Source organism: Falco cherrug, chromosome 10 (assembly GCF_023634085.1).
Source record: "Falco cherrug isolate bFalChe1 chromosome 10, bFalChe1.pri, whole genome shotgun sequence".
NCBI classification, from domain to species: Eukaryota; Metazoa; Chordata; class Aves; order Falconiformes; family Falconidae; genus Falco; species Falco cherrug.
This window is the reverse complement of record NC_073706.1, coordinates 15,584,730-15,608,020: the sequence shown is the minus strand read 5'-3', so window position 1 is coordinate 15,608,020 and position 23,291 is coordinate 15,584,730. Positions and strand designations below refer to the sequence as shown.

The window sequence follows — 23,291 nt, the reverse complement described above, 5'->3', positions numbered from 1 at the left end:
CTCCGTCCGCCCGGCAGGGCCCACACCCCCGCACCTGACCCCCCCCCGCCTGCGGCCCCTCGGGCCACCCCTCACAGAGGCAGCACCGACCCCCGCGGCGCTGCCCCGGCTTGGTGAGGCCCACCGGCAGCCCGCCACCGCCCCGCGCCGCCGCCCCCCGCCGCCGTTCCCGGGGCAACGCCGCAGCTCTCGCGAGAGCTCTGGGCGGAAGTGACGCAGGGCGCGTGAGGGGTGGCCGTGGGCAGTCAGAAGGTCACGTGACACAGGCGCGGGGATTCCGAACGGCGGCGCCGGGGAGGTGCAGCCCACTCCGCACCGCACCGGGGGAGGCCGAGAGCGCGGCCCGTACCGCACCGGGAGGGGGAGGTCCGGGAGCGCGGCCTGTAGCCGCACCGGAGGTGCTGGGCCCGGGAGCCCCCCGGCCGGGCTGCGGGTCCCGCAGCGCAGTACGAGTGTGCGGCCCGTCGCTGCGGCCTTCCCTCGGGCGGGCCGCCCTGCCCCCGGCGCCGTTCGCCGCTCCATCTGCCCCGGAGGCGCCGCCTCCCGGCGGAGTGAACCACGGCCCGCGCTGCCTTGCCGGTGGCGGCCGGACAGGATGCCCAGGGTGACGCTGAACGGCATCACGGTGGATTTCCCCTTCCAGCCCTACCGCTGCCAGGAGGCCTACATGGCCAAGGTGCTGGAGTGCCTTCAGAAGGTCAGTGCCGCCTCACTTCTAACTGGGCAAAACGACCTTTTGGATAAAACGGTGGTCACCATTCAGGTTGACTTTTGGTTATCTGTATGCCGCCTTTTCCAAATCTTTCTTGTGTTTTTATTTTACTGTATAGTTATTAAAACCGCAGAGGCGTGCAGGTGGCGGTCAGGAGGGGGGTCAATTGGGAAAAGGAAGAAAAACTGTACAGGTTGTCCTTGTCTTCGTGCAGCCTGGCCTGCACTATTGGGGGTTTGGGTCCGTGGTGTTAGTTCTTCGGCTGTCAGTGTGACTTTTCATTTTCTCGCCAATAAGTTAATCTTAATGAATGTCAAGGAAGAAAGTTTTTTTTACAATAGTCACCTTTGTTCTGGATTTCTTTAACAGATCTTCATGGTCCCTGTTCTTCTGCAAGCTCAAACAAGCTTGTGGTGGAAGCTTTGGCTTTCCATGTGGCTCAGTATGCCCCCGTGTCACAGGCAGTGGTTTGGTTCCTGCTCGGCACCTCCTCATTCTAAAATAAAAGTGTTGTAAGCCTATTATATGTATAAATTATTTTCATTCTCTTGGACACAAATTTTCGCAGCAATGCAAGGTCAGCTGCTAGTTTTTCTGCAACTTCTAGGATTGTTACAGCCTTTACAACTAAAATCCAGTAGGACGAAGTGTTACAAGTACTTGCAAAATCTTCTGCCTAAACTGACGTGGGATATAGTCTCAGTTCTAAAGGACACTAGTGGTCTGTAATCTAAGAATCATTTTCTAGGTTTTGTTGCAATAACTTCCCATATTTTCATGTGTCTTATGCTAAAATGTGATGCACTTTAGTTGCTCTAAGTGTGGAGAATTCCTCTGCTAAGTAAAGAGTAATAGCTGTCTCTGGGTTTTAGATTGAGCCTCAGTAAGTTGATTAGACGATCCTACAGGTTGTGAATTTATAACAACCTTACGTAGGGCTTGTGTGTGTTTCTGTCGTGTGGTAGGGCCTGCCAGGTGGCAATTGCTTTTGTACTGACAATATGCAGTACTGCAAAGACCTGTTCTAGCTGCATCTCCAAGTTACTTTTTTGTTCCCTTTTTATTTCTCTTCAATAAAGAAGGTAAATGGCATTTTGGAGAGCCCTACGGGCACAGGGAAGACCCTCTGCCTGCTGTGTTCCACTCTGGCTTGGCGGGAACACTTAAAAGATACTATCTCAGCCCGCAAAATTGCACAGCGTATGAATGGGATGGAACTCTTTCCAGACAGACCCATGTCGTCCTGGGGCAATGCTGCCACAGATGCCGATATCCCAAGTAAGTACCGCAGTTTTTATGCTCGGTAGAGGTGATACAGGAATGTTAATTAACATTTGCTTTTATCTATCTTTTGTAATAACTATGTAATTCTAAAAGTAATGGAGCCATTGTTTAGCAGGTGATGCACAGTTTCACCAATTTATAGATTTTAAAGGTGTGTTATACATTTTTAATTTTTCTTAGAACATTAGAAACTCCTTTAGCTCATTTTGTGTGTGTGAATAGTTTAGTTAGGTGACAGAATTTCTTGCTGCCTCTACAAGGCAAACTGTTACCCTAGTACCAGCTGGGAAAGGGGCTAATAGTATCTCTGGTTCTTTCCATGCTACTAATGTATTTCCTCTTTTTTTTTTTTTTCTCCTCTATTTGGCAGCTTATTACACTGACATTCCTAAAATAATTTATGCCTCCAGAACTCACTCACAACTTACACAGGTCATTAATGAGTTAAAGAACACAGTCTACAGGTAAATACAATTTAGGGTAATGTTCCTATTAAAAGAAAAGGTGGTGAAACTGTCCGATTTAATTATTCTTTGAATTTATATGGATGAATGTATAAAAAAATTATACTCAGTGAAATGTAGTTCCTTAATATGCATGTATAGAACTTGGGTTTGGGGGTTTTTTTGGTATTTCACAGCTTCTTTTATCTCCTTCAATCATAGAATTTCCTGAATTTGGTCTGGTTTTTACCTGGGTGTTTTTTTTTTCTTTGTTTTCTGGAGCATTTCCTTAAGGCAGTGGGGAAGCCATTACAAAGTTGAATTCCTTAGGCTGATCTAAAGCTATAAAGAACTTTGTGGTTTTTCTATATCAACGTCTGTCACAGTTTTCAGCTGTTGACATGCCAGTGTGTTGACTGAGTTCTTTGGACAGGCAGTAGTGATTTGTTTATATGTGTCTTGTAAAGATACAGCCCTGTAATGAACAAAGAAGTATCGTGAATGTTTGTAGTGCATCAGTTCTTGTCATAAACTTACTCTGAAAATCACAGCCAGCTTGGAATAGTTCGTAATAGATTACAGACCCCAGCTTCTTCGGCTGCACTGTCATAACAGAACGCAGATTTTATAGTGGATGATGTAAGCTGCTGATTATTTACCTCCTGCTGTAAACTGCTGCTTATTATCTCCCGCGGTTACCAGGAGAAATGCAGTATCGTAAAGTCAAATAACATATACAGCTGTTAGAAACAGACAGAGTTACTTTGAGCTCATCTATTTCTCCTGAACCTTTTAGTTTTGATATATTTTACCCAACCTAGGCATATACGTGCTCTTCTTTCTTGCCTTATTTTTAACAGGTCTGTGTATTCTGTTTGAACAGGCCAAAGGTATGTGTTTTGGGTTCCAGAGAGCAGCTTTGCATCAATCCTGAAGTGAAGCGACAGGAGAGCAACCACATGCAGGTGAGAATAGAGTCTTGAAAGCATGCACAGTGAGAACATGGAGGGGTTTTGTTTTGGTGGGGGGTGTGTAATTCTGAACTCTGACATTGTTTAACCACTGGAGGCTGTAGGGAAAGACAGTAGTTCTAAACGTGTTTCAAGGAACTTCTGGTTTCTAGTTTTGTGAGGGCAAAATTAAATTCTGAGTCTCTGGTAGCATTTTCCATCCAGACGAGGACGTCATTGTGTACAGTGTGGCAGGCAACAGTTTGCACTTTACTTTCTGATCTGCCACTTAAGTGTTTTTCAAGAGCAATAATAATTTCAAAATAGTGATTCAGTGATTGATTTACCTGTTATTTTACAAGTAATATCAGAGATTACTGTCTTGAAAAATATTAGTGGCAAAATATAACAAAATTTCCTCTGAGTGTCTGAGTGTTCTGTGCTGCATAAAAGAGAGCTTAACTTTCATGGTGGGCAGAGACACATGTGACTTCAAAACTGAAGAACTGTGATTAGTATTTATTCAGTAGCTGGTGTTAGAGAAAGCTCATAGCTCTTCTCCCCTTAACATGCTTCTCAGTGCTTGACAAGATGTGCTACTGTTGGCTAAAATCTACTATATTTTACAGATCTACATGTGCCGAATGAAAGTGATGGCTCGTACTTGTCATTTCTATAACAATGTGGACGGTGAGTTTGGCTGTGGAAGTAAAGCCCAATGTTTTGGAGAGGGAGAGATTTGTTAGGCAGGTGGAGAAGTTTGGAAGAGTTGGCAGAATCTGCCTGTGTGTCTTGCTCTGTGTTCGTGTCTTTCAAGGAGGAAGAGTTAGAAAGTGGGTGAGAGTGATGATCAGGGTAACAATGGATTTGTGCGTAATACCTTTACCTAAGCTTGTGGTTGTAATGTAACTTTTCACAGAAAAGAGTACGGAGAAAGAACTGATTGAACCAATCATGGATATTGAAGACTTGGTTAAAAATGGAAACAAGCATAGGTAAAAGAACCCCCTCTGACCTTCCTCCGCCTTACTTGTGAAAATAGTGAAATCTGGGTTTCTGCTCATTTTTATTAATAACTTTGGTATGAACTTGACATATACTAAAATAGCAGAACAGTGATGGGAGCAAAGCAGAGTTGCAGAAACTGCTTCCAACACAATCATGTATGCACTGAGGCCTTAGCTTCTGTCATGGCAGTTTTCATTGTACAGCAGTCTATTTCAGTCCTTACTTGGGTAAAGACTGAGTTGGGTCAGAGTCAGGCTCACCAGTATTTTATTTCTTGCTTGAGCAGGGGCTACCAATATCATCTGTCATGACAAATGATATTGCAGTTTTGTTGAAGAGCATGACGTGATTGATTTGTTGAGATAAAATAGTCCACTGCAGCATTTACTTCTAGCTTAAAGGGGTAAAATAATAATGCAGTAATGAATGCCACTCTTTCTCCTTTAATTTATTTTTTCCTTTGTTTGGTTGAGCTGCACAGCTAGGTATTATTTTCTACATTTCTTTTTACTTGCCTTCTGTGAATAGAGCTAGCAGTCTGCCCTAAAATTAAACATGCCAGTTTCAGCTCCCTAAGAAATTAATTAGAAACCCTTGAGAGTGTGAAACATAGTCCATAAATGTTGAATGCACTCTTAATATTTTTGCAAGTATTTCTTTATAGTTTGTACTATTTTTTCTTTAAACAGAGCTTGTCCTTACTATCTTTCTCGAAGCCTGAAGCAGCAAGCAGATATTATTTTTATGCCTTACAACTATTTACTAGACTCAAAGGTAACACATATCTTTGCTTTTAGATGCAATTGTTCTTCTGTTTATCTTATATGCTTTTAGTGGATAAACTGTGAAGAACTGATGCACAGCAAGTGAATGCATTATGTCCTATACTTGAAAACTAATCAAAAGTTCAAATTCAAAACCATAGAAGATGCCATTCTGTGTTTTTTCTCTGTAAAGACTTCTCCCACATATAAGAATTGTTTTCTTTTTTTCTTTTTTCTCTTTTTTACTTTTATTTGAGATCTTGCTCTTTTTATAGAATTAGCTTTGCAGAATGTGATGCCCTTCTTGTTTGGTGATACTCACCTCCTGAATACAAATCTTCAGTCACATACTGTGTGGTATTTTTGCGTGCATCCTGAGACATTTTTGTTTCTGCAGCCAGCTGCATGATTTCTAGACTAAGGAAACTTTTTCGGTAGAGGTTGGACATCTCTTTTTGGAAATAATTGCTGGCTTTGTAAAGAAAGCTGTTGCAATAAGTTGTCCACATTTGATGGATAGAAAATGAAACCTTTGAAAACTCTGAAGAAATGAATCTGCAGACATCTTCATGCAACTTGGAGTAATTAATGAGTTATTATAAAAGCCAGATTACATTCCACTGCTACAAAAGGCAAAAAGACAATATGATTAATAAACTAAAAAGTAAAATTAAATTAAAAAAAATATCTGTGACCACCTTAAGCAAAGAGGCACTGTGAAATGAAGCTATGCGATCTACTTCTGGAGTATGGTCTGGGCAAGAAACGGATGCTCTGAAGACACAAGCATAAATGTGTAAAAACAAGGCAGATTCCCCTGTTCTGCACCCCTCTCCTTCGAGAGCCCTATCGGCAAAAATAGTGACTGAAACCAATTCTGATAAACTTCTGCATCCTAGTATGGTACACCTGTTTCTTTTTTTTCTTTATGGAGGTTACAACTTACATTGTAATAAACTTTGATGTGAACTGAGGCTGTTCAGCCTGGAGAAAAGGAGGCTTAGAGGAGACCCTGTCGGTCTCTGCAACTCCCTGACAGGGGCTGTAGGCAGGTGGGGGTCAGTTTCTTCTCCCAAGTAACAAGTGATAGGGCAAAGAGAAACAGCCTCAGGCTGCACCAGGGAGGTTCAAGTTGGATATCAGGAAAAATTTGTTCACCAAAAGGGTGGCCGAGCTTTGGAACAGGCTGCCCAGGGAGGTGGTGGAGTCACCATCCCTGGAGGTGTTTAAAAGACATGTAGATGTGGCACTTGGGGACATGGGTTAGTGGTGGGCTTAGCAGTGCTGGGTTAACGGTTGGACTCATGATCTCAAAGATCTTTTCCAACCTAAATGGTTCTGTGATTCTGTGATGTGTTTTTTAGCACCTTCATTTCCAGAGAAAATGATTCTGTAGTTTATATATAAAGGTAACCACAGCAATTACTTGCGGTATTCTTTTTTTAAAAATAATTCAAGATACTTGAAAACTCAGGTTTTCTGTCTCATGAGCCAATTTCTCAATCAAATCTGTGTTTCTTTGTGGCCTTTTTGTCCATTCCCATGTTCTCTTTTTCGTCTTCAGAGCCGGAGGGCACACAACTTGGACCTGAAGGGGACTGTGGTAATTCTTGATGAAGCTCACAACGTGGTAAGCTGTTTCTGGTCTGTTGCCATTTTTCAAACTTCATCCAAAGAGGAAAACAGGCATGTGCCCTAACACAGTCTGTAAAATCTGTACTCAGCTATACGTTGTAAGTGGTCATTATCATGAATAGTTGTTTCTGTGACAGTTAAAGCTTTGTAGTTTAATTAACAGTCCTTTGATGCTACTGTGATTTTCTGCAAGGTGATAGCTTCTTCCTGAAGGGTAGATCTCCAAATTTATGGGGTGCTTACTTTCTTGTTTGGAGAGTCCTCTTCCATGGTGTAAGAAATTTTGAAAGATCCATTCTTAAGCTCAGCTGCATCAGCTATCCAAGTGCAGTAGATGGCAAACGTGACTCTTAATGTTTCCAGGTCTTCACTTAAGGCGGGGGGGAAGGAGAAAATGCTGCATTATGAGATCTTCCTCTTGGCTGACTCAAAATGGCAGCCCTTTGCCTAAATAATGAAATGCAAAGGAACATTTGAAATGTGTCCCTTTTTTTCTGCCACATGAACAATCTCCCAGTGGGATTTCTGCAAAAGAGCTGTGGAGTTCGTTTGGGTTTTTTTTCGTGATTGCGTGTTCAGTAACAGGCCACCAGTGGGTGTGCTGTATTTGACTAGAGAGTGTTGCAGAGTTGCATCCAGTATTTGCTCCTTTCATCAGAACATCTTATTTCTGTTGAAAAACGGGTGGAGATCCAGTTGTAGTTTTCTTTTTTTTTTATCCTGCCTCCCCCCCGCCTTTTTAGTGTCTAAAAAATATTAATTGGTGCCAGCATGCAGAAATCAATCAGAAAAGCTATTCTAGAGCTACTCATTTTGCAATAGTTCTCCCACAGTACTGTCTGTTCCAAGTTAGTATGGGGGAACTTTGTAATTACGTTGAAACAGAACTGACCTCTTTCTGATTAGATTGTTTATACGTGCAGCCAATTCAGCTTTTTTTTTTCTCTTCATAACATTTCGTCATAGCTGTTGCAGTCAAATTTTTGTGTAGTTTACTATTTCCCTTCATTCCTCAGGGGAAAAAGATTCTTTTCATGAATGAAAATTATGTGACAAAATATGTGACTTATTTTTTCAAGGTCATAGAGAGTTTTGTCAAACTTACCAGTTTGAGTGTTCAAACAGTTACGGTTTTTAATAGAAGGTTAGTAGGTTTCCTTCTTTCCCTGTGATAATATTTGTTCTGGCATACGTTTTGGCCCAAATTTGGTGTGTGAATAACATGCATTCTACTGTTTGCTTTTTCATGGCCCACCCTTTATTTCTTTTTTTTCCACCATGCCCCCATCTCTGCAAGCTCATGAGCGGCAAGGGCTGTGTCTTTATATGAGTGAGTGTAGGCATACAAGGATCTCCTAGGAGTATGAGGGGGACTGGGAAGCAGCTCTTTCAAAGGACAAACTGATTTGCTAACTAAAAAATTGGTACTTGAACAATTTGTCATCAGGCAGCAAGCTATTTGGCAACTGTGTGGGAGAGAAAAATCTATTAGCAACAACATTAAGAATGCAGAGGAGGGTGACACCTATTAAAACGATCTTAATGATGGCAGTGATTTGCTGTTACATGGGAATGTTTTAACTGGAGGCCAGAAACGAAATGAAGCCTGGTTATCTGGACTTTATCATCTGTGAAATTGCTTGAACAAATAGCACACTGAGCAGTCCACGTAATGCTTCTATTCCTTATTTTTAGGAAAAGTTGTGTGAGGAGTCATCTTCTTTTGACTTGACACCCTATGATTTGGCTTCGGCAATGGATGCTATAAACATCGTACTGGAAGAACAAGCCAAAGTAGTTCAACAGAATGAAATAAAGGCTGAATTCAGTATGGAGTTGGGCACTTCAGGTGTGTTGGCAACCACAAACCACCATTTCACTGGGAGTATAGGGTGCCAGTACCAAGAACTGAAACATAACTTTTCCTAGCAGTTCCTGGAATATTTACTGAGTAGATAAATTACTGTTAATTAGTAATCACTGCCAGACAAAGATGAAAAGATTTGGCTAAACCCATGTGACATGAGGGGTCTTGAAAAAGAACAGTGAGTGGAATACAGATGTCTTTCTATATACAGAGTTCTAGCCTTCATAGCCATAACGTCTAAAAAGGCATAAAGAAACTAGGAATGAAACAGACCTCTCTGTATTCTCTCCTTTCTTCTGCAGGGCTGAACATGGAACTTGAAGATATAGCAAAGATAAAGAGTAAGGCTGTTTTTTGCTGTTGCTGAAAATTGTTGCTGAAATGGTTTCAAAAGGTCAACAACTATAAATGGGGTTCACAGAGCATTTCTGTGGACATTGTTCTTGACTGAGAAATTCATGGAAGTTTGTTGTCTCTTTCCGAGAATTTTGTGGAATGTTTACTTACAGTTTTTTCCCAAGAAGATGAGAGATTTGGCAGATGAATGCATCACTTCCTTCTTTGCTAGAAGTACTCTATTTTCTAATCTTGTCGGTGGGCTGGAGTTGTATTGATTGCATCATTCTGCTGTAAGAACATGCTATGTGAAGTTAATAGCCAGAGCCTGAGATGTCTCATGTTTACAAAGCACTTCCAAGAACAACTTTCCCTGTCTATAGAGAAGATTTTATCATTTAGCTGACAATTTAAGCTTCATCTAAGAGTTGAGAACTGGAAGTTCTTAAGGCTGAATATGAATATTTAGAGGTGACATCTAGGAAATGTTTTTGATCATTTTGATTTGTTTACAGAATTGAGAAAACAGCTAGATTGCTGTCTCTGGTAAAAGCCTTTGTAATAAAGTACATTTGAAAAAGAGGCTTAGATGTGTCCCAGAAGTGAGTTTCTGTGAACCCTAACTTTTTTTCCCTTCTTGATTCTCTTAAAGAAATTCTTCTTCAGCTAGAAAGTGCTATTGATGCAGTGGAGCTGCCATCGAATGGTAGTGGAGTCACCAAAGAGGGAAGGTAAATTTCTTCTCGTTAATGTGTTTACATGCTAAAGGCACAGCAGATTCTAGAGCTGGGTGACACTGGGTCAGCTTTGAGGATTGGCAGCACTATTCTAGCTTCTGGGAATAGTATTTTTCCAAGGTTTCCTTAAATCCCCTTTCAGTAGTAAACATTATTGCTGGTGGAACGTCCTTTTAAAGTGTTTCAGGAGTGGAAAAATCCTATGCTGGGTGTATACCTCTCAGGTGTTCTGAACTGGAAGAAGCTTCTCGCTATGCTACTTTCAGTTTTGCGTCATGTTTTAAACAGAGGTACTAGTGCTGTAGTGATTTGGTTTGAGGTACCTCATTGCTCTAAAAGTCTCCTAAGCTAATACATACAGTACATAGTAAAAAAACAAATCATGGAAATTGCATGCAAATCTCTTTCTAAATTTTATGTATTGTATGTTATAGAGAAATTGTGGAAAATGTGAAGGATGTGGTCAGTATGCTTTCTGTCATGCCAATATTGTCTGCTGTCTTTATAACCAAATACTTATTTTTATTCCTGTGAATTTTTCTTTCTCATGGAGACAAGAATGTTTTGCTACTAGATGGTGAAGTTATTGCTGTTATAAAAGAATAACACTAATAGTGTCCATATGAGTATTTACGGTGTTTACCCCTTTGTGCTTTTCCTTTGTAAATTGCAGCTACATCTTTGATCTGTTCGCTGAGGCCCAAATAACATTGCAGACCAAATCCTTGCTCTTGGAGTCACTTGAGCAGATTTTACAGTTTCTTTCAGGCCGTAAGTGTAAATCTGTTAGTTGTTTCACTCAGACTTTTCTCTGTAGTGTAAGTAATTGGAAGTTTGCATTGTTTGGGGAGCAGAGGGGAGAGAAAGACTGCTTTGTTTAGGTTACAAAGCTTTTAAAAGCTAAAAATCTGACCTCAAATGCCTGTGTCTTTCCATTAAGACTTGCTGCAAGCTGCTGGGAAATGTTTTATGTCTGTTCATGCAACAGAACTGGTTTTAAGAACTACTTTGTGTCAAAACCTGGGTGTGTACATATGTGTGCGTACACAGAGATTTTTGCACTCAACACTTTTTCTCCAAAACTGGAAGGATTGCAAAGTGGAGCTTGTTGACATTTTGCTGATGCCCCTTGTAGTGTCTTGAGCTCTTCTGGGGTCATGGAATTATGAAACAGGAGTACTTGGAATCACGCAATGTGGTGGGTTTTTTCCTTGTTTTAGCAAGCTTCTGTTCTACTGTCTATCAGCATCTCGTTCTTAATTTGCCCTTCTGCAAAGAAAAATCTCCAACTTCTACATGTGTTAAGAAAATTATTTAGTTCTCACTAGCAGGCTCTCCAGTAAAAGAATTGATGAGAGCAAGCCCAGTCTGTGGAGACTAAGAATATAGACTGCCAGTTCTGCAGGTGTATCCTTTGAGAACACATCTATCCTTCCCGTTATTTTTTCTCTTCCCAGCATCTTTCTCCTTTTAGGCTATTTGCTCTCTGCCTTAACAGGTGCATCTGTTTCATTTCCATGGTCAAATTCTTATCATCAGTGTATGCCATATAGTCTTTTAGCTGCTCTGTAGTCACTGTTTTAAGCATACTAGAAGCTTGGAGGTGATTTATAAAAGGCTATATCTATAGCAAAGGTTAGCTTTGTTTCTCTGCATAACTGCGTAGTCAGTTTTCTGTTCTTTTCTTCGTGAGACTAATAGTAGTCGTGTGAGCATTTGAAAAAGTAACCAAACAGCTTAAGCATGCTTATCTTGGTTTCAATTATCTCCTTTCCAGTTTTTAATGTAGAGGAGCCTCAAGAAGTTTATGTAGCTGTCTCAGATGACAGCTTCCCAATGTGTCAGAGATGTGAAACTTCCTTTGGAATGCTAGTTTCACGTTTCTCTCTGCATCTTGAATTATGTTGAAAAACTTGAAATAATTTGTTTTAGATAGTATTTTCAAGTCATTGTATTCAGTATGTTGTGCTGTTCAGGTAAGACATAGATCTGTACAAATGAATGTATGTTTGTGCTGTAAAAGTAATCGTGCGTTGTTATGTCTAGGTACTGGGATATTTGTCAATATATCTGGATTGCATAAGCTCTCGGATATTATCCAGGTAAATAACTAATGCTGCTTCTATATACATCTGAAGGATAGAAGAGCCGGTTAAAAAAATTAGGAAAGACATTGGGTCCATTTTATTCTTGATTGTATGTATGTCTGTGCAGTGATGGAAGTCTGTGGGGTTTTGAGGAGAAAGCTGCTGCCTAGCGGGATGCTCTACTTCAGTTTTTACCCAGGTTGTTGTTTTATGGTTCTGATCTCCTTTTGTGGAGATGCTCGATTTAAATTTGTCTGGTTTTAGCCTCCACCAGGTGGAGCTGGGTTATTGAGCTATTTACTTTCTAACAGCAGTGTTTGAGAATGTGAGACCTTCTCATGAAACAGGGCAGGCTAAAGAGAAAAGGCAAACAAAAGATAATTTAAGTGTATTTTTTTCATTTAATCATTAAAATAAGGGCTCTGTAAAACAAGTTTTTAGTGCCACAGGAACTGAAAGTGGCACTTGTGGGTATCCATATAGTGTTTAGTCCTCTCGCTGTTGTAAGCTTGCAAAATATCAATTATGAAAAACCTGGGCCCCATAAAATTAGAAGGTACAGGGGGCCAGTGGCCTGAAATTCTGTTTCTAGCTTCCCTCTGAAGTTGACCGAAGTTCTAATATTCTTGAGTGATACTCAAAAAGAGGGTAATGTTTGGACAGCTTAAAGTTCAAACATCTTAGCTACTGGAAAATCTGCAGATGCTTAGGATTAAGTTAACTATTCCCAGAATTTGGTGATTTCAGACCATCATCTTGGCCTGAGTTACTGGGTGTCAGGTTGAATAAGACCTTTTCCTGACAGTGAAACAAGACTTTCATGTCCCAAATGCTTGTGGATTTTTTTGATAAAAAAGATCTTTCCCATCCATCTTTAGTAGGTGGGTGGTAATAATCATGACATTGTAATGTGTTAATCATTGTTTTTCTGTCTTGGTTTAATTATTTTGGTTTTAATTAAAAACTATAGTTGAGCTACTGATGCAAGAAATTTTATGACATTTAAGTCTGTCGTGGCTGGCAGTGTTTAGTCTCTTTGTAGTTCTCTGGTTTTGTTCTACTCGCTGTTAGCCTGCATGATAGATCAGGTGCTAGACTTTTTCAGAAATCATTGATGACAGATGATCTTTCTTCTGGAAAATATGCTGCTTACAAGTGTAATCTGTGTTTATTGGAAGGACAGAAGTGTCAAAAGACATGAGAAAACAATGGAAACACAGGCAGGAGGAGGGTAAAAACTATGCAAGAGCAGAAATGAGGGAGAACACAGCAATTTATTTATTCTGGAAAGTGAATGATTTCTGGGTCCAGCTCTGCATTTGGCAGCAGCAAATTAACTATTTTTTTAACCCCCTCCATAATTTTGTTGCGTATTTCCAGATCAATTGTTAGAATATTTGTTGTTAAAATCTTTTCTGTCTGGGTCTGGTACTGACTACGTACTTCAGTTTTCCCTTTTTGCTGAAGGATTTATAACATTCCCACTTACGTTTCCCTTTACCCAAGATTATTAGTGTTTATACGGTTTAGTGTCCCTTTTAAGTAAAATAGGAGGGATTAAATCACCTAGATTTCAATTTAGCCATGTTCTCTAAAAGACCTGTCCTGAGTCTTGGATTTTAGTCATTTGTTTTGAATGACACTGCTCAGGTCTATTTTGTCATAGGTACCAAAATCTCCTGACAACATTCAGGTTGTCTTCCTGCTGCTTGCTGGAAAATCTGACAAAGAGGAAGTGTGAATTGTTCGGTATTGCTGCTTTTCACCTAAGGATTTACTTGCTATCTTAGCTTAATTGTGTATCGTCGTCTTCTAGAATTGGAATTTAATAGAAAAGGATAATCTTTATAATTTGGACTTTTCCTAAAAACCCATTATTAGATACTTGTTGGAGAATAGTCAGCTCAAGTTAACGCAGGGATTCCTATAGGTGATTTTTTTTATTTTTTATTTAAGACTTTCTGTGCTTACTCTGTCTATTAGTAGTGTATGAAGTCATGTTTCACCTATTATGCTGGTGGAGAGCAGCTTGTATGTCCAAAAGAACACCACAGAATAACACCCTGTGTAAAACTAGACATGAAGAAATGTATTCAAACTTTGCAGACCTGCATGATAGACAAGTTATCTAGCTGTATTTTGAACGGTCCTCATAGGTTTGCAATACTGAACTCATCAAATGCATGGATGTTTGTGAGGGAATATTTGCAGTGGCATACACAGAATTTTATTTTTATAGCAGTGGTTCAACAAAACCTGTATGTATGTTCTGATACAGTAGTAGCAATTTGTGTACACAGATACTAAAATGATTTGTACTGGAAGGTATCACTGTTCTTCCATGGGGAAGGTGAGGGGTGCTTAACTTAAGTTAGTTTCCCAGGGTTCTAAACCTGAGAGGCGAGAAGATTCACAAGTAGAAGCCAGGTCTCCTGATCCCAGTGACAGAGTCCACAGGCAAGTGTGTGCTGCAGGACTGGGAATAATTGTCGGTGTGTGCTCTTTTAGCCTGTGGATGGATGACAGGTGACTTGATTTGGAAGAGCAGTCTTTTGCTGAAAGCTAAAATCCCTTTGCTGCTGGGGGTATGCATCTGGGCAGTTACTTCAAATAGTCTTTGTTGTCTTGAGATATTTTTAAGTAGGACTAGGTCACAGAGTCTTCGTTCGTTAAATGTGTTGCTTGCTTATTACAGAGCCTTGTCTTCAAGACTTAATTTCTAACAGCTTGTTTTTGCTTCCTTTTAGAACACTTACTAAAATGTCTTTTGTACACCCTATCTTTGGCTGTTTTCCAGAAGTTAATATTTCCAGGAATCATAATTTTAGGATTTTTTTAACTACTGGAGAACATCTTTCTTGTTGTAACTAGCTGATATTTTTATGTGCTTGGATAATTCCTTTCAGATGTCTAAAGAAATCTTGTTTGGAAAAATTAACAGAAGTTAATAAATATTTGAGAACCCCAGCTGTTTTCACTGAAGTTGCACTGGAATGCCATATGTGCAAAAGAGCATCACCCTTAGTCATAAGATACCACATACAGGAAAGGGGAAGATGCATAACTCTGTACAGAAGAGTTGATAGAAGCTTTTAATTTAATATATTGACAACTAGATATGATTACAAGTTGATTTTTCTTTTTTTTTCTCTAAGCAGAGCATTATTAGTATAGGGTATCATGGCTGAAACTTTATACTAAGGGAATTCAGAAAGTTTTTACACTTAGTTGTGATTCTGATCTCGTGAGCGTGTAGTGTGTTTGTTTAATCACAGCCCGAAGTGATGAACAGCATGAATAATAATACTGTCGTTTGTACAGTTTAGATACTGGCTTTATATTTAGATACTGCCTCGCATTTTTTGGAACAATGAGAAAGCCATGTGGTTAGCAGGAATTGCCTGTAAAAACAATATTTATTCAAGATTCTCTGTCTTTATTTAATAACAGGAGCAAGGAAATATATTTAAGGTTATCACTGCAGCAGCTTTTGTGGAGATACTTCTCAGTGCAAAGATACATTAGGGGTTTTGCTGTTAACAGTTGTTAAATCTTTCCTTTTGTTTATATCCACTTTTCCAGACAGTATTCAGCACTGATCCTCAGGAAGGCACAACAGATTTCATGTCACGTCAGTCAATATCTAAACATTATAAGGTATGGGATACTTTGTGCTCTACATTTTTCCTTGCTGGCATTTAATGTCTGTGCTTAGTGTATCCAAGACTTGGGAGGATGTGGGCAGTATAGCAGATGAAGATGTTGATTATAGGGAGGATATGTAAATTCTTCCAAAACAAAACACAACACCACTAAAGGAACTGTAGTTAGTTTAGGTTCCAAGGAAAAAGGGGAGCTACACAGTAATTAAATTTGGAAGGTGCAGCAAGTGTGAATCATTGAAAAATTTGATACTGCATGTTATGCAAGAACTGATGTGTTCTTCCAATAACCTGTTACCAAGCAAGTACAGCAGAGCCACTGAAACTTCCCTCCACCTCCCCCACAAAGTCCTTATTTATTTAGATTTTGGGACTTCTAGGCTGTAATGCTATAATGAATTTTAGGAAGATTTTTTTTATCTTTTAGCTAAAAGGTGGCTTTCATATTAAGTTTAAGACTTGCATCATTTGGCAACAAAGATAGTATCAGATCTTTCTAATACGGTAATATTATTTTTTTTTCTTCTCTGCATGTTTTATTCTGGTGGGCAATACCCAAATAATTGGGTTCTTTGTCTCTGCTCAGGGCAGCCCATGGAAAGCTGCTCTGATAATCTGACTCAAAATGACTGGTTAAATGGTGATCTACTTTTGCTCCTTGTTAAATACGTTAGGGAAGACTGGAAACAAAGTAGGGAAGACAAACGTGAAATAATATGACCTTAGTAACACTATAAAAGTGTTACGTAGTAAAGAATTACATTAAATACACTTAATATGGGCTAGCTTTTTTGAGTGATGAAGTGCAAGTTCATTTCTGTAGCCATCTCTAGAACAGTTTCTGTTGTTTTCCTTCAGGTACATATTCATCTAGATAACGATAATAAGAAAAAGAAACAAAGAACAGATCTCTGGAATTCATCATTGCCAAAAAAACAAGGTACAGGACTCTGTCTTGGGGAGGCTTATGCAAAAGCTGGACTGAAAACTACTTTGAGATATCTTCAGTTGTTTTCTCTTATTCAAATCAGAAAGAAGCAGCAATCTGCCTTACTTCCCATTTGTGAACAGGGAGTCCTCTGGCAAATTTTGGAATGTCATTGTAGGATTTTGAGTGAAACACCACCTATGTTGTCTTAAATGTTAGAAATGACTCTGAGGAGTGAAGGGCTGAACAGAGTAACTCAATGAGGGCACGCCTCAGATCTATCTATATGCAAAAAGTTTTTTAAACCCAAATGGCATAGTGGTGCTCCTCATGGTGCTGGGAAGTCTTAAGTTTGTGATTAGTATGCCTTGTTACTGTGGCCATGGTCCAAGTTAAAACCATCGGTAGATGTGGGATTAGGAAAGACTTTTTTTTCTTTTACCCCCCTTTGCTTTCCCCTGCACTCAGTTAGTAGAGGTTTTTGGTCATTTGTAAGATGAAGAGACATGGAGCATTAGTATTGCCGCAGAGGTCCCTTTCTCTAGAACAGGGAGGTTTCTAAGGCTTTGGGACTTATAAGTTTGAAGAGTTCTAGGATTGTTTGAGGGTGTTTTTGCAGTTTTATGTTTCCAAGTGCAGCTCCATTGTGGATACAGTGAGTTGAGATGGTGCTTTTCACTTTTATAGTTTCTTCCAAGGGGAAGGTATCATAAGCAATCTCAATATAAAACATTCTTGTACCAGTGCTGCTTTCTGCACTACTGGATTTCTTCTAGTGCAATTATTCCAGTGAAATAAAATAATCTCCATTATGGAATGGTTGCTTGTATTGGTGTAGAGAAAATCTTCAGCCTAAGAATGGGAAGCCCTCCTTCAGGATCGATGCTGAGGTTTATGAAATGTTGTTATCCTCATATCAGCTATATTTCTCTGTATAATTGTTGTGTTAAACACAAAATTAGTGTTGCTAAGGCTGTAACTATCCTTTACAAGAAGGAGATTGATGTATAGATATGATAGTAAAAATGTGTGCCAGAAGTATTGTAAGAGTCAATTCCATGAAAATTCTTGATCTGTTGAAATTACTCATTTATAGCGGAGGAGTTACAATTGGTTGGCTCATTCTGAAGCTCTGCAGTAGGTTCATGTGAAGTGCCAGAGAAGTAGTGCTTGACAATGTGAATTCGAGGCCAGAAAATGCTATGCCAGGTAACAGCCTCGGGGCGCTGTTACCTTCTCTGAGATAGGACCTTTTTTGAGCAACTTCCAAAGTTCTTCCAGGCATGTTGTCACTTCTTGGGAGTTTCGGCCTCAGCTATGCTTTTAAGTCCTTCTTGTTCAACTGAGGTTTCTCAGTCTCCTGTCTCTCTCCTCCCACCTATTTTGTTCCTTATGCTGTGCAGAACTTGGTATCTGCAACTACCTCAATATAACCATGCTTCAAAAGAACATATTTGGAAGAAAAACTTGGCTTCTGAATCAAAGGCTTGTCCTAAGGCTCCTATAAAGCAGTACTGAGTTTGGCTGCTTTGGACTTCAACATCTGTTCTTCCTGATATTTTTATTTATTTTTTAATAAATACATTTAAGTGGAAAACAAAACATTTTCTGATTAGAGAAGGCAGATGCAGATCTCTTTACCTAAGCTGCCTTAACAGTGTACTCTCCAAAGTTCTCAATTATAAGGCAAGGTATTAACAATCTACTTAATTATTCAGTTAGATGCTCTTGGGAATGTAAGTATTTGTTTCAGAGAATTCCTTTTCTTAAGGACAAAAGTAACATTTTTTCAGAAAATGAGTTACCACAAATTTAGTGGGTTTGTACATGATATCCCCTTAAATGTTTCCACAAAGTAAGTTCTGTTTCTGAACAGAAGCATGTTCTTATGGTAATCTGCAAATAATTGTTTTCCTGAGGTATTGCTCAATTGGAATTTGAAGTTAAAGGAATAATTCCAAGTAGATTTTGTTAAATATGTGTGCAGGAAAGGCTAATAGAAACACTTTACATCTATTGCAAAATGTGGAGGATTTATACATTAAAATGATACAAAGCAGTCACAGAATTATTTTGTGACACATACTGATACATTTGCTTTTCAAATAAAAACAGGATCTGCAAAGTACCCCTGCAAAAGACTAGCAATGTGTTCAGACTTGTGCTATGTGCAAACCTAGCAAAGGCCAGACGAGACTGAGCAAGTCTCCCGTTTCCTGTAGTGGTATAGCAGACTGTATAGAAATAATGCAAACCTTGTAAGATTAGCTGTTTTCAAAAGATTTTGTGAAGATTATTCACTGAAGTGTAATTCTCTACAGACTGTAATTGGTGAGGAGACGTGGCATAGCTTGGGATAGCAGATGAGATTGCTGCCCTAGCTATCTGTTCTGTGCACAGATGACATTTTTGAATGCAATATTGAACTGTTGCAGTTTTACCTTCAGATGAAATGTTCTTGCTCTTGATTTGCTTGAAATCACCATGTTGTAAACTATTAGCAACCCCCTTCTCCATGGATTAGCTGTCCTTGTTACCAGGATTGGAAAAAGCTGCTGCAGAGATCTACTTTGTGTAACATCCAGTGGTGTCTGCTGGTGAATGGGACATTTAAAATGGATTAAATATTGTTAAGTTTAAAGAAATAATGGCAGAACACCATGCTACAAATGCACTACAATTCCAGCTTCTCCAAGAATTGGGTAATTGGTGCCTGGCAGTCATCCTGCAGGGTTACAGAGGAGTACATCTCAAGCTGAGCATTGGCGAGGCAAATGTGCGTGGGTTGGTGGTGTTCTCTTCAAGGCCATCCCATATTAGCACAGTTTGCTTCTATGCTGGAATTTCTTAGGCTTCTGACATAAGTGACTTTGCTCTTGTCTGTAGATGCTTACTGGCCTGTCCTAACTGTAACTTGCACCAATTTTTAGTGTGGCTTAGAGATACAGAATTTGCTAAATTTTGGAATGTGATTCTTCTAGAATCTGGACATGATCTGGATGGTTTTGTCCAAATGAGATGGAAGGAGAAAACTTTAGCTTAAAATAAATGTGCTTTTGTAAGTCTAAGCAGTGAGTGAGTCACTGGGCACATGTTTCTGGGGATTTCCTGAAACTGTCAGCTCCTTTTTGGAAAGAGTCTTTGAATGAAGTGTGTAGGTTTAAAAGACTCACATGATATGTGGATGCTCAATCTTTGTTTTTTACTGAAACTAATCATGCAAAACAGAAACAAAAAGTAATGTTCTATTTGGCTGCTCTTGTTCTTGACATAGATGATTTTTTTTGTACCCTTGTTCCTTTGGTTGTCTCTGAAAAGCTGATGCTAAGTTTTCAGCAAGACCAGCAATGGTACAACTATAAGCTGAGCGATGAATGAAATTACTAGTGTGATATATCCATTTTTATTTATATCCTTTCTGCTGATAATTTATAGTATGCCAGATTGTCATGCCTGTTGTATATCCACATCCCACAAAAGATCTGAGCAGAAGTTGCAAGGTTTGGCAGTTGACTGTGGGAAGGGGAAATTTTAGGTGAAAGGTTTATACCCGTTGGAAATTCCTGATGGAGAAGGGTTTCTTCTCTTTTCAGGCAAGAGCAGGGGTGGAGGTATTTTGTTTTAGTAACTTTTGTCCTTCATCCTAGTATTCTGCAGTTCTTCTGTGATGCTTCCCATTCCAGTTGTCCTTGACAGCAGAAAATGAGTCGGTGGATGGAGGACTTTGCAGTTTTATCTGCTCAAGCTGCCTGTTACTTGCTGACAAAAAGACCTGGTGCTCTGTCTTGTCTAGAACCAACTTTTGATTGACAGAAAGACCTAGTGCTGTCTTTCCTAGACCATCTTTTGATTAAAAGTATAACCTACTCAAGGTGTGAAGAAGCAACAACCTTTTAAACTGTATTTTGAATGGGCATAGTAATTAAATCTGGGAAGGACAAAAGCAGAACAGGCCACGCATCTGTAATTTTAGCTTCAGATGCTGGCCATTTTGTTTTCAGAAGTTCAGGTGCAATGTGCTATATGCTAGTCATATTCTCATTTTTCTACATACAGACTTGTTGCTTATCGTTTTCTCTTTGTTTGATACAGGAAAGACCTTAAGCTATTGGTGTTTCAGTCCTGGCTACAGCATGCATGAGCTTGTTCGACAGGGAGTCAGGACAATTATCCTTACTAGTGGGACTCTCTCCCCACTCTCATCATTTACAATGGAAATGCAGATGTAAGTACCTAGATGGGTGAAGAGTACCATTACTGAAAATGCCCAATCTACTGCTGTGGGGTTTAGGTTTTATCTCAGGATTTTTGGGTGTTCTGGACTGATAACCAGTAAGGAATGAGTATGACTGGGATCTTCCTTTTGTGTTTCTTCAGCCCTTTTCCTGTTTCCTTGGAGAATCCTCATGTTATTAATGAACAGCAGCTCTGGGTTGGGATCATTCCTAAGGGACCTGATGGAGCTGTGCTTACTTCTACCTATGAAAGAAGGTAATGAACTTCCATGTGGAATTCTGCTTTGAAGTCTTGGGTTCTGACATTTTGGGTTCTGCTTACAGGAGGGTGCTAGTGAAATAAGTGTAGTTCTTGGATAAACACTGTGCTGAATAACAACACTCCTTTAACTACTGCTGTTGAAAATTTAGAACTGGAGGGCTGGAAGGGATCAAATGTCAGGGCACTAAGTGCATTAATTGTTCTTAACGGCTCTGACCAGCCTCAGCTGGGACCTCCACCCACAGCCATCACCCAGAGCTCCACTTAAGGTCAGGCATAGGTCTTCAATCACTGCCCAAGCTATAGGACTATGTCTCCAGCTCCATCATAACCACACCTGGCCACGGACCCTGTTGATCTGACCTTGACCTACTGATTGACTTCCTGGTCACTATGGACCTGCCTCACCATCCCTGGGCTATGACACTCTCTACTGTCACTGGATGTGCTCCTGGTTTACTGACTTCCATTCCTGGCTTGATCTTGGACCTTCCCCATCACTGTGACTTTGCCTGATGATCTGGACTTGTGATTGAGCCTGGCTACTGTGTCTGAGACTTCCCTGCTTGCCTTGCTCTGGTAGTGTGGATCTGGGCCCTGGCCGGCAAGACCCCTGCCCTGCATGCCTTCATGTCGTAGTCGGGTACCACGTCCCTGTCCTTACAGAGTAGTCAACCCTACCTGACTTGAAGCCCCATCCTAATTTCTTTGCTGAAAGCTTAATTGATTTGAAACATGACTGGCCTTTGCAACAACTATTTTTACTTTTAAAGCTTGTCACCGGTCACCATGACCAGCCTCTCTTTTACGTCTGCGTTACCTTCTGAAGGAAAATACATCCAAAGCTCTTCATCATCATCTTACTTGCTTTTCTTTGGCCTTTCATCATTTTGCCTGTGACTTTCTGCTCTTCAGAGTATACAGTGCTTCTGCTGCCAGCAGAATATACTGCCAGCAAAGAAGGCCAAAACTTGATTTCATTGTATGTTGACTTCCATTGTGCAATGGGATAGTCTCATTGGCATCTCTGCCATATACTTTTTTAAAAGGCAATTTCAGGCTTTGGTGCACATGGCAGAAAGTTCTGTGCTTGCCAGTTCTCTGAAGTTAGTAAAGAGTGGCATCACTTTGGTGCTAGTACTGTGTGTAGGGTTGTGATCCTTCTGTAGGATTTTGAAACGAGGATCAATATTCTTCCATTTAACTTTCTTCTTGTAGTACACACATTTTTATGTAATGGCACATTAAGTCTGTTTTGATTTCAACATTATAGCCAAACCTCTGGCTGAGAATTCTGCAATGTAGCCTGCTGCAGCCTGACTTACTCTTTTTCAGCAGCACAGCAAAATTAAAAAAATAGATCTCAAAGAGCTTTTACTGAGGAAAGGGGAAAAATGTCAGATGTTCGACAGAACTGGAAAGGAACTCGGCAATTGTAACTGATTTTTACAGAGAAGAAGTCCGGAAAACCCTCAGACTGTTTCATTTTCAGAAGCTTAGTGTGCTGCTTCAGTGTATTTTGTTGAAGATGCTGCTTTTGAAGAGGGAAGGTTGGGGATCCCCCCGCAAGGCCTAAAACACTTTTTTTTTGTTTTTAAGGAAGGGAATTCACAGGGTTCGCTGTGTTTTGACAGTGTCTGTGGGGTGATACTGGTATTTGTAGGTCTTAAATAAATACATTTGTTCAGGTTTTCCCCTGCATATGTAAGTTTCCTGGCAAAACAGTGCACAAAAGTAAGGGCACTAAAAGAAAGAAACATAAAGGCATGAGGCAACAGGTGATTTTTCAGTCAAAGCTGAAAGAAACATAAGTACTGCTCATTGAGAGCAGTACTTTTTCAGTCAAAGCAAAAATTATTTACTTGGCTTATGCCACCAGTAAATAATAACCATAGTAACCAAATTCACCCTTTTTGCCCCTGCAGCCTCACCACACCTAATTCATCAAGAATTATTTTAAATAGTTGTAAGGTTAGTCAGGCTTAGCAGCACCTGCAGACTTTTCTGGCAGAATTTTCACCCTTAAATTGTTAGTATTAATTGTAAAACTTATATGGCTGCCCATTTCCGCTTGTTACATTTTGATAGTACTGAAGCTTAGATCATCTTCAGTGCTAATAATAAGAGTATTTAATACAAAGAGAATTAAAACGAAGCCAAGGTATGACTAATTTTGTGTCCTTGTTAGGGGTGCTTGCCATAGGAAGGAGAGCAATTGGGACTGTGGATACGCTATTTTAGGTGAATATTGAAGTCCATATGCATGAAAAACAGAAAAGGAGATACATTGATGTCACTTGATTTTTCTTCTTTGTAGGTTTTCAGAGGATTATTTGTCTTCTCTGGGGAAAACAATTGGTAAGTGAAATGTGTGGATTTCA

The 23,291-nt window shown here is 39.9% G+C and overlaps 1 protein-coding gene across 6 annotated transcripts in view; it reads left to right on the top strand.

Annotated features, from left to right (window-relative positions):
- Window positions 1-267: 267 nt before the first annotated feature.
- The window catches only part of RTEL1 (regulator of telomere elongation helicase 1), a 50,756-nt gene continuing 27,732 nt past the window's right edge, over window positions 268-23,291 (top strand). For all 6 annotated transcript variants that reach the window (XR_008734141.1, XR_008734142.1, XM_014284736.3 and 3 more), the window contains exons 1-18: window positions 268-697; window positions 1,792-1,990; window positions 2,367-2,460; window positions 3,323-3,404; window positions 4,019-4,079; window positions 4,309-4,384; window positions 5,087-5,171; window positions 6,726-6,791; window positions 8,492-8,645; window positions 8,966-9,004; window positions 9,652-9,730; window positions 10,410-10,507; window positions 11,783-11,838; window positions 15,406-15,480; window positions 16,344-16,425; window positions 20,506-20,638; window positions 20,791-20,904; window positions 23,228-23,268. Coding sequence is in view for 4 of the 6 variants with exons in the window: in XM_014284736.3 (XP_014140211.2) it covers window positions 596-697; window positions 1,792-1,990; window positions 2,367-2,460; window positions 3,323-3,404; window positions 4,019-4,079; window positions 4,309-4,384; window positions 5,087-5,171; window positions 6,726-6,791; window positions 8,492-8,645; window positions 8,966-9,004; window positions 9,652-9,730; window positions 10,410-10,507; window positions 11,783-11,838; window positions 15,406-15,480; window positions 16,344-16,425; window positions 20,506-20,638; window positions 20,791-20,904; window positions 23,228-23,268 (1,636 nt within the window). In the remaining 2 variants the exon portion in view is untranslated. The remainder of the gene's footprint in view (window positions 698-1,791; window positions 1,991-2,366; window positions 2,461-3,322; window positions 3,405-4,018; window positions 4,080-4,308; window positions 4,385-5,086; window positions 5,172-6,725; window positions 6,792-8,491; window positions 8,646-8,965; window positions 9,005-9,651; window positions 9,731-10,409; window positions 10,508-11,782; window positions 11,839-15,405; window positions 15,481-16,343; window positions 16,426-20,505; window positions 20,639-20,790; window positions 20,905-23,227; window positions 23,269-23,291) is intronic.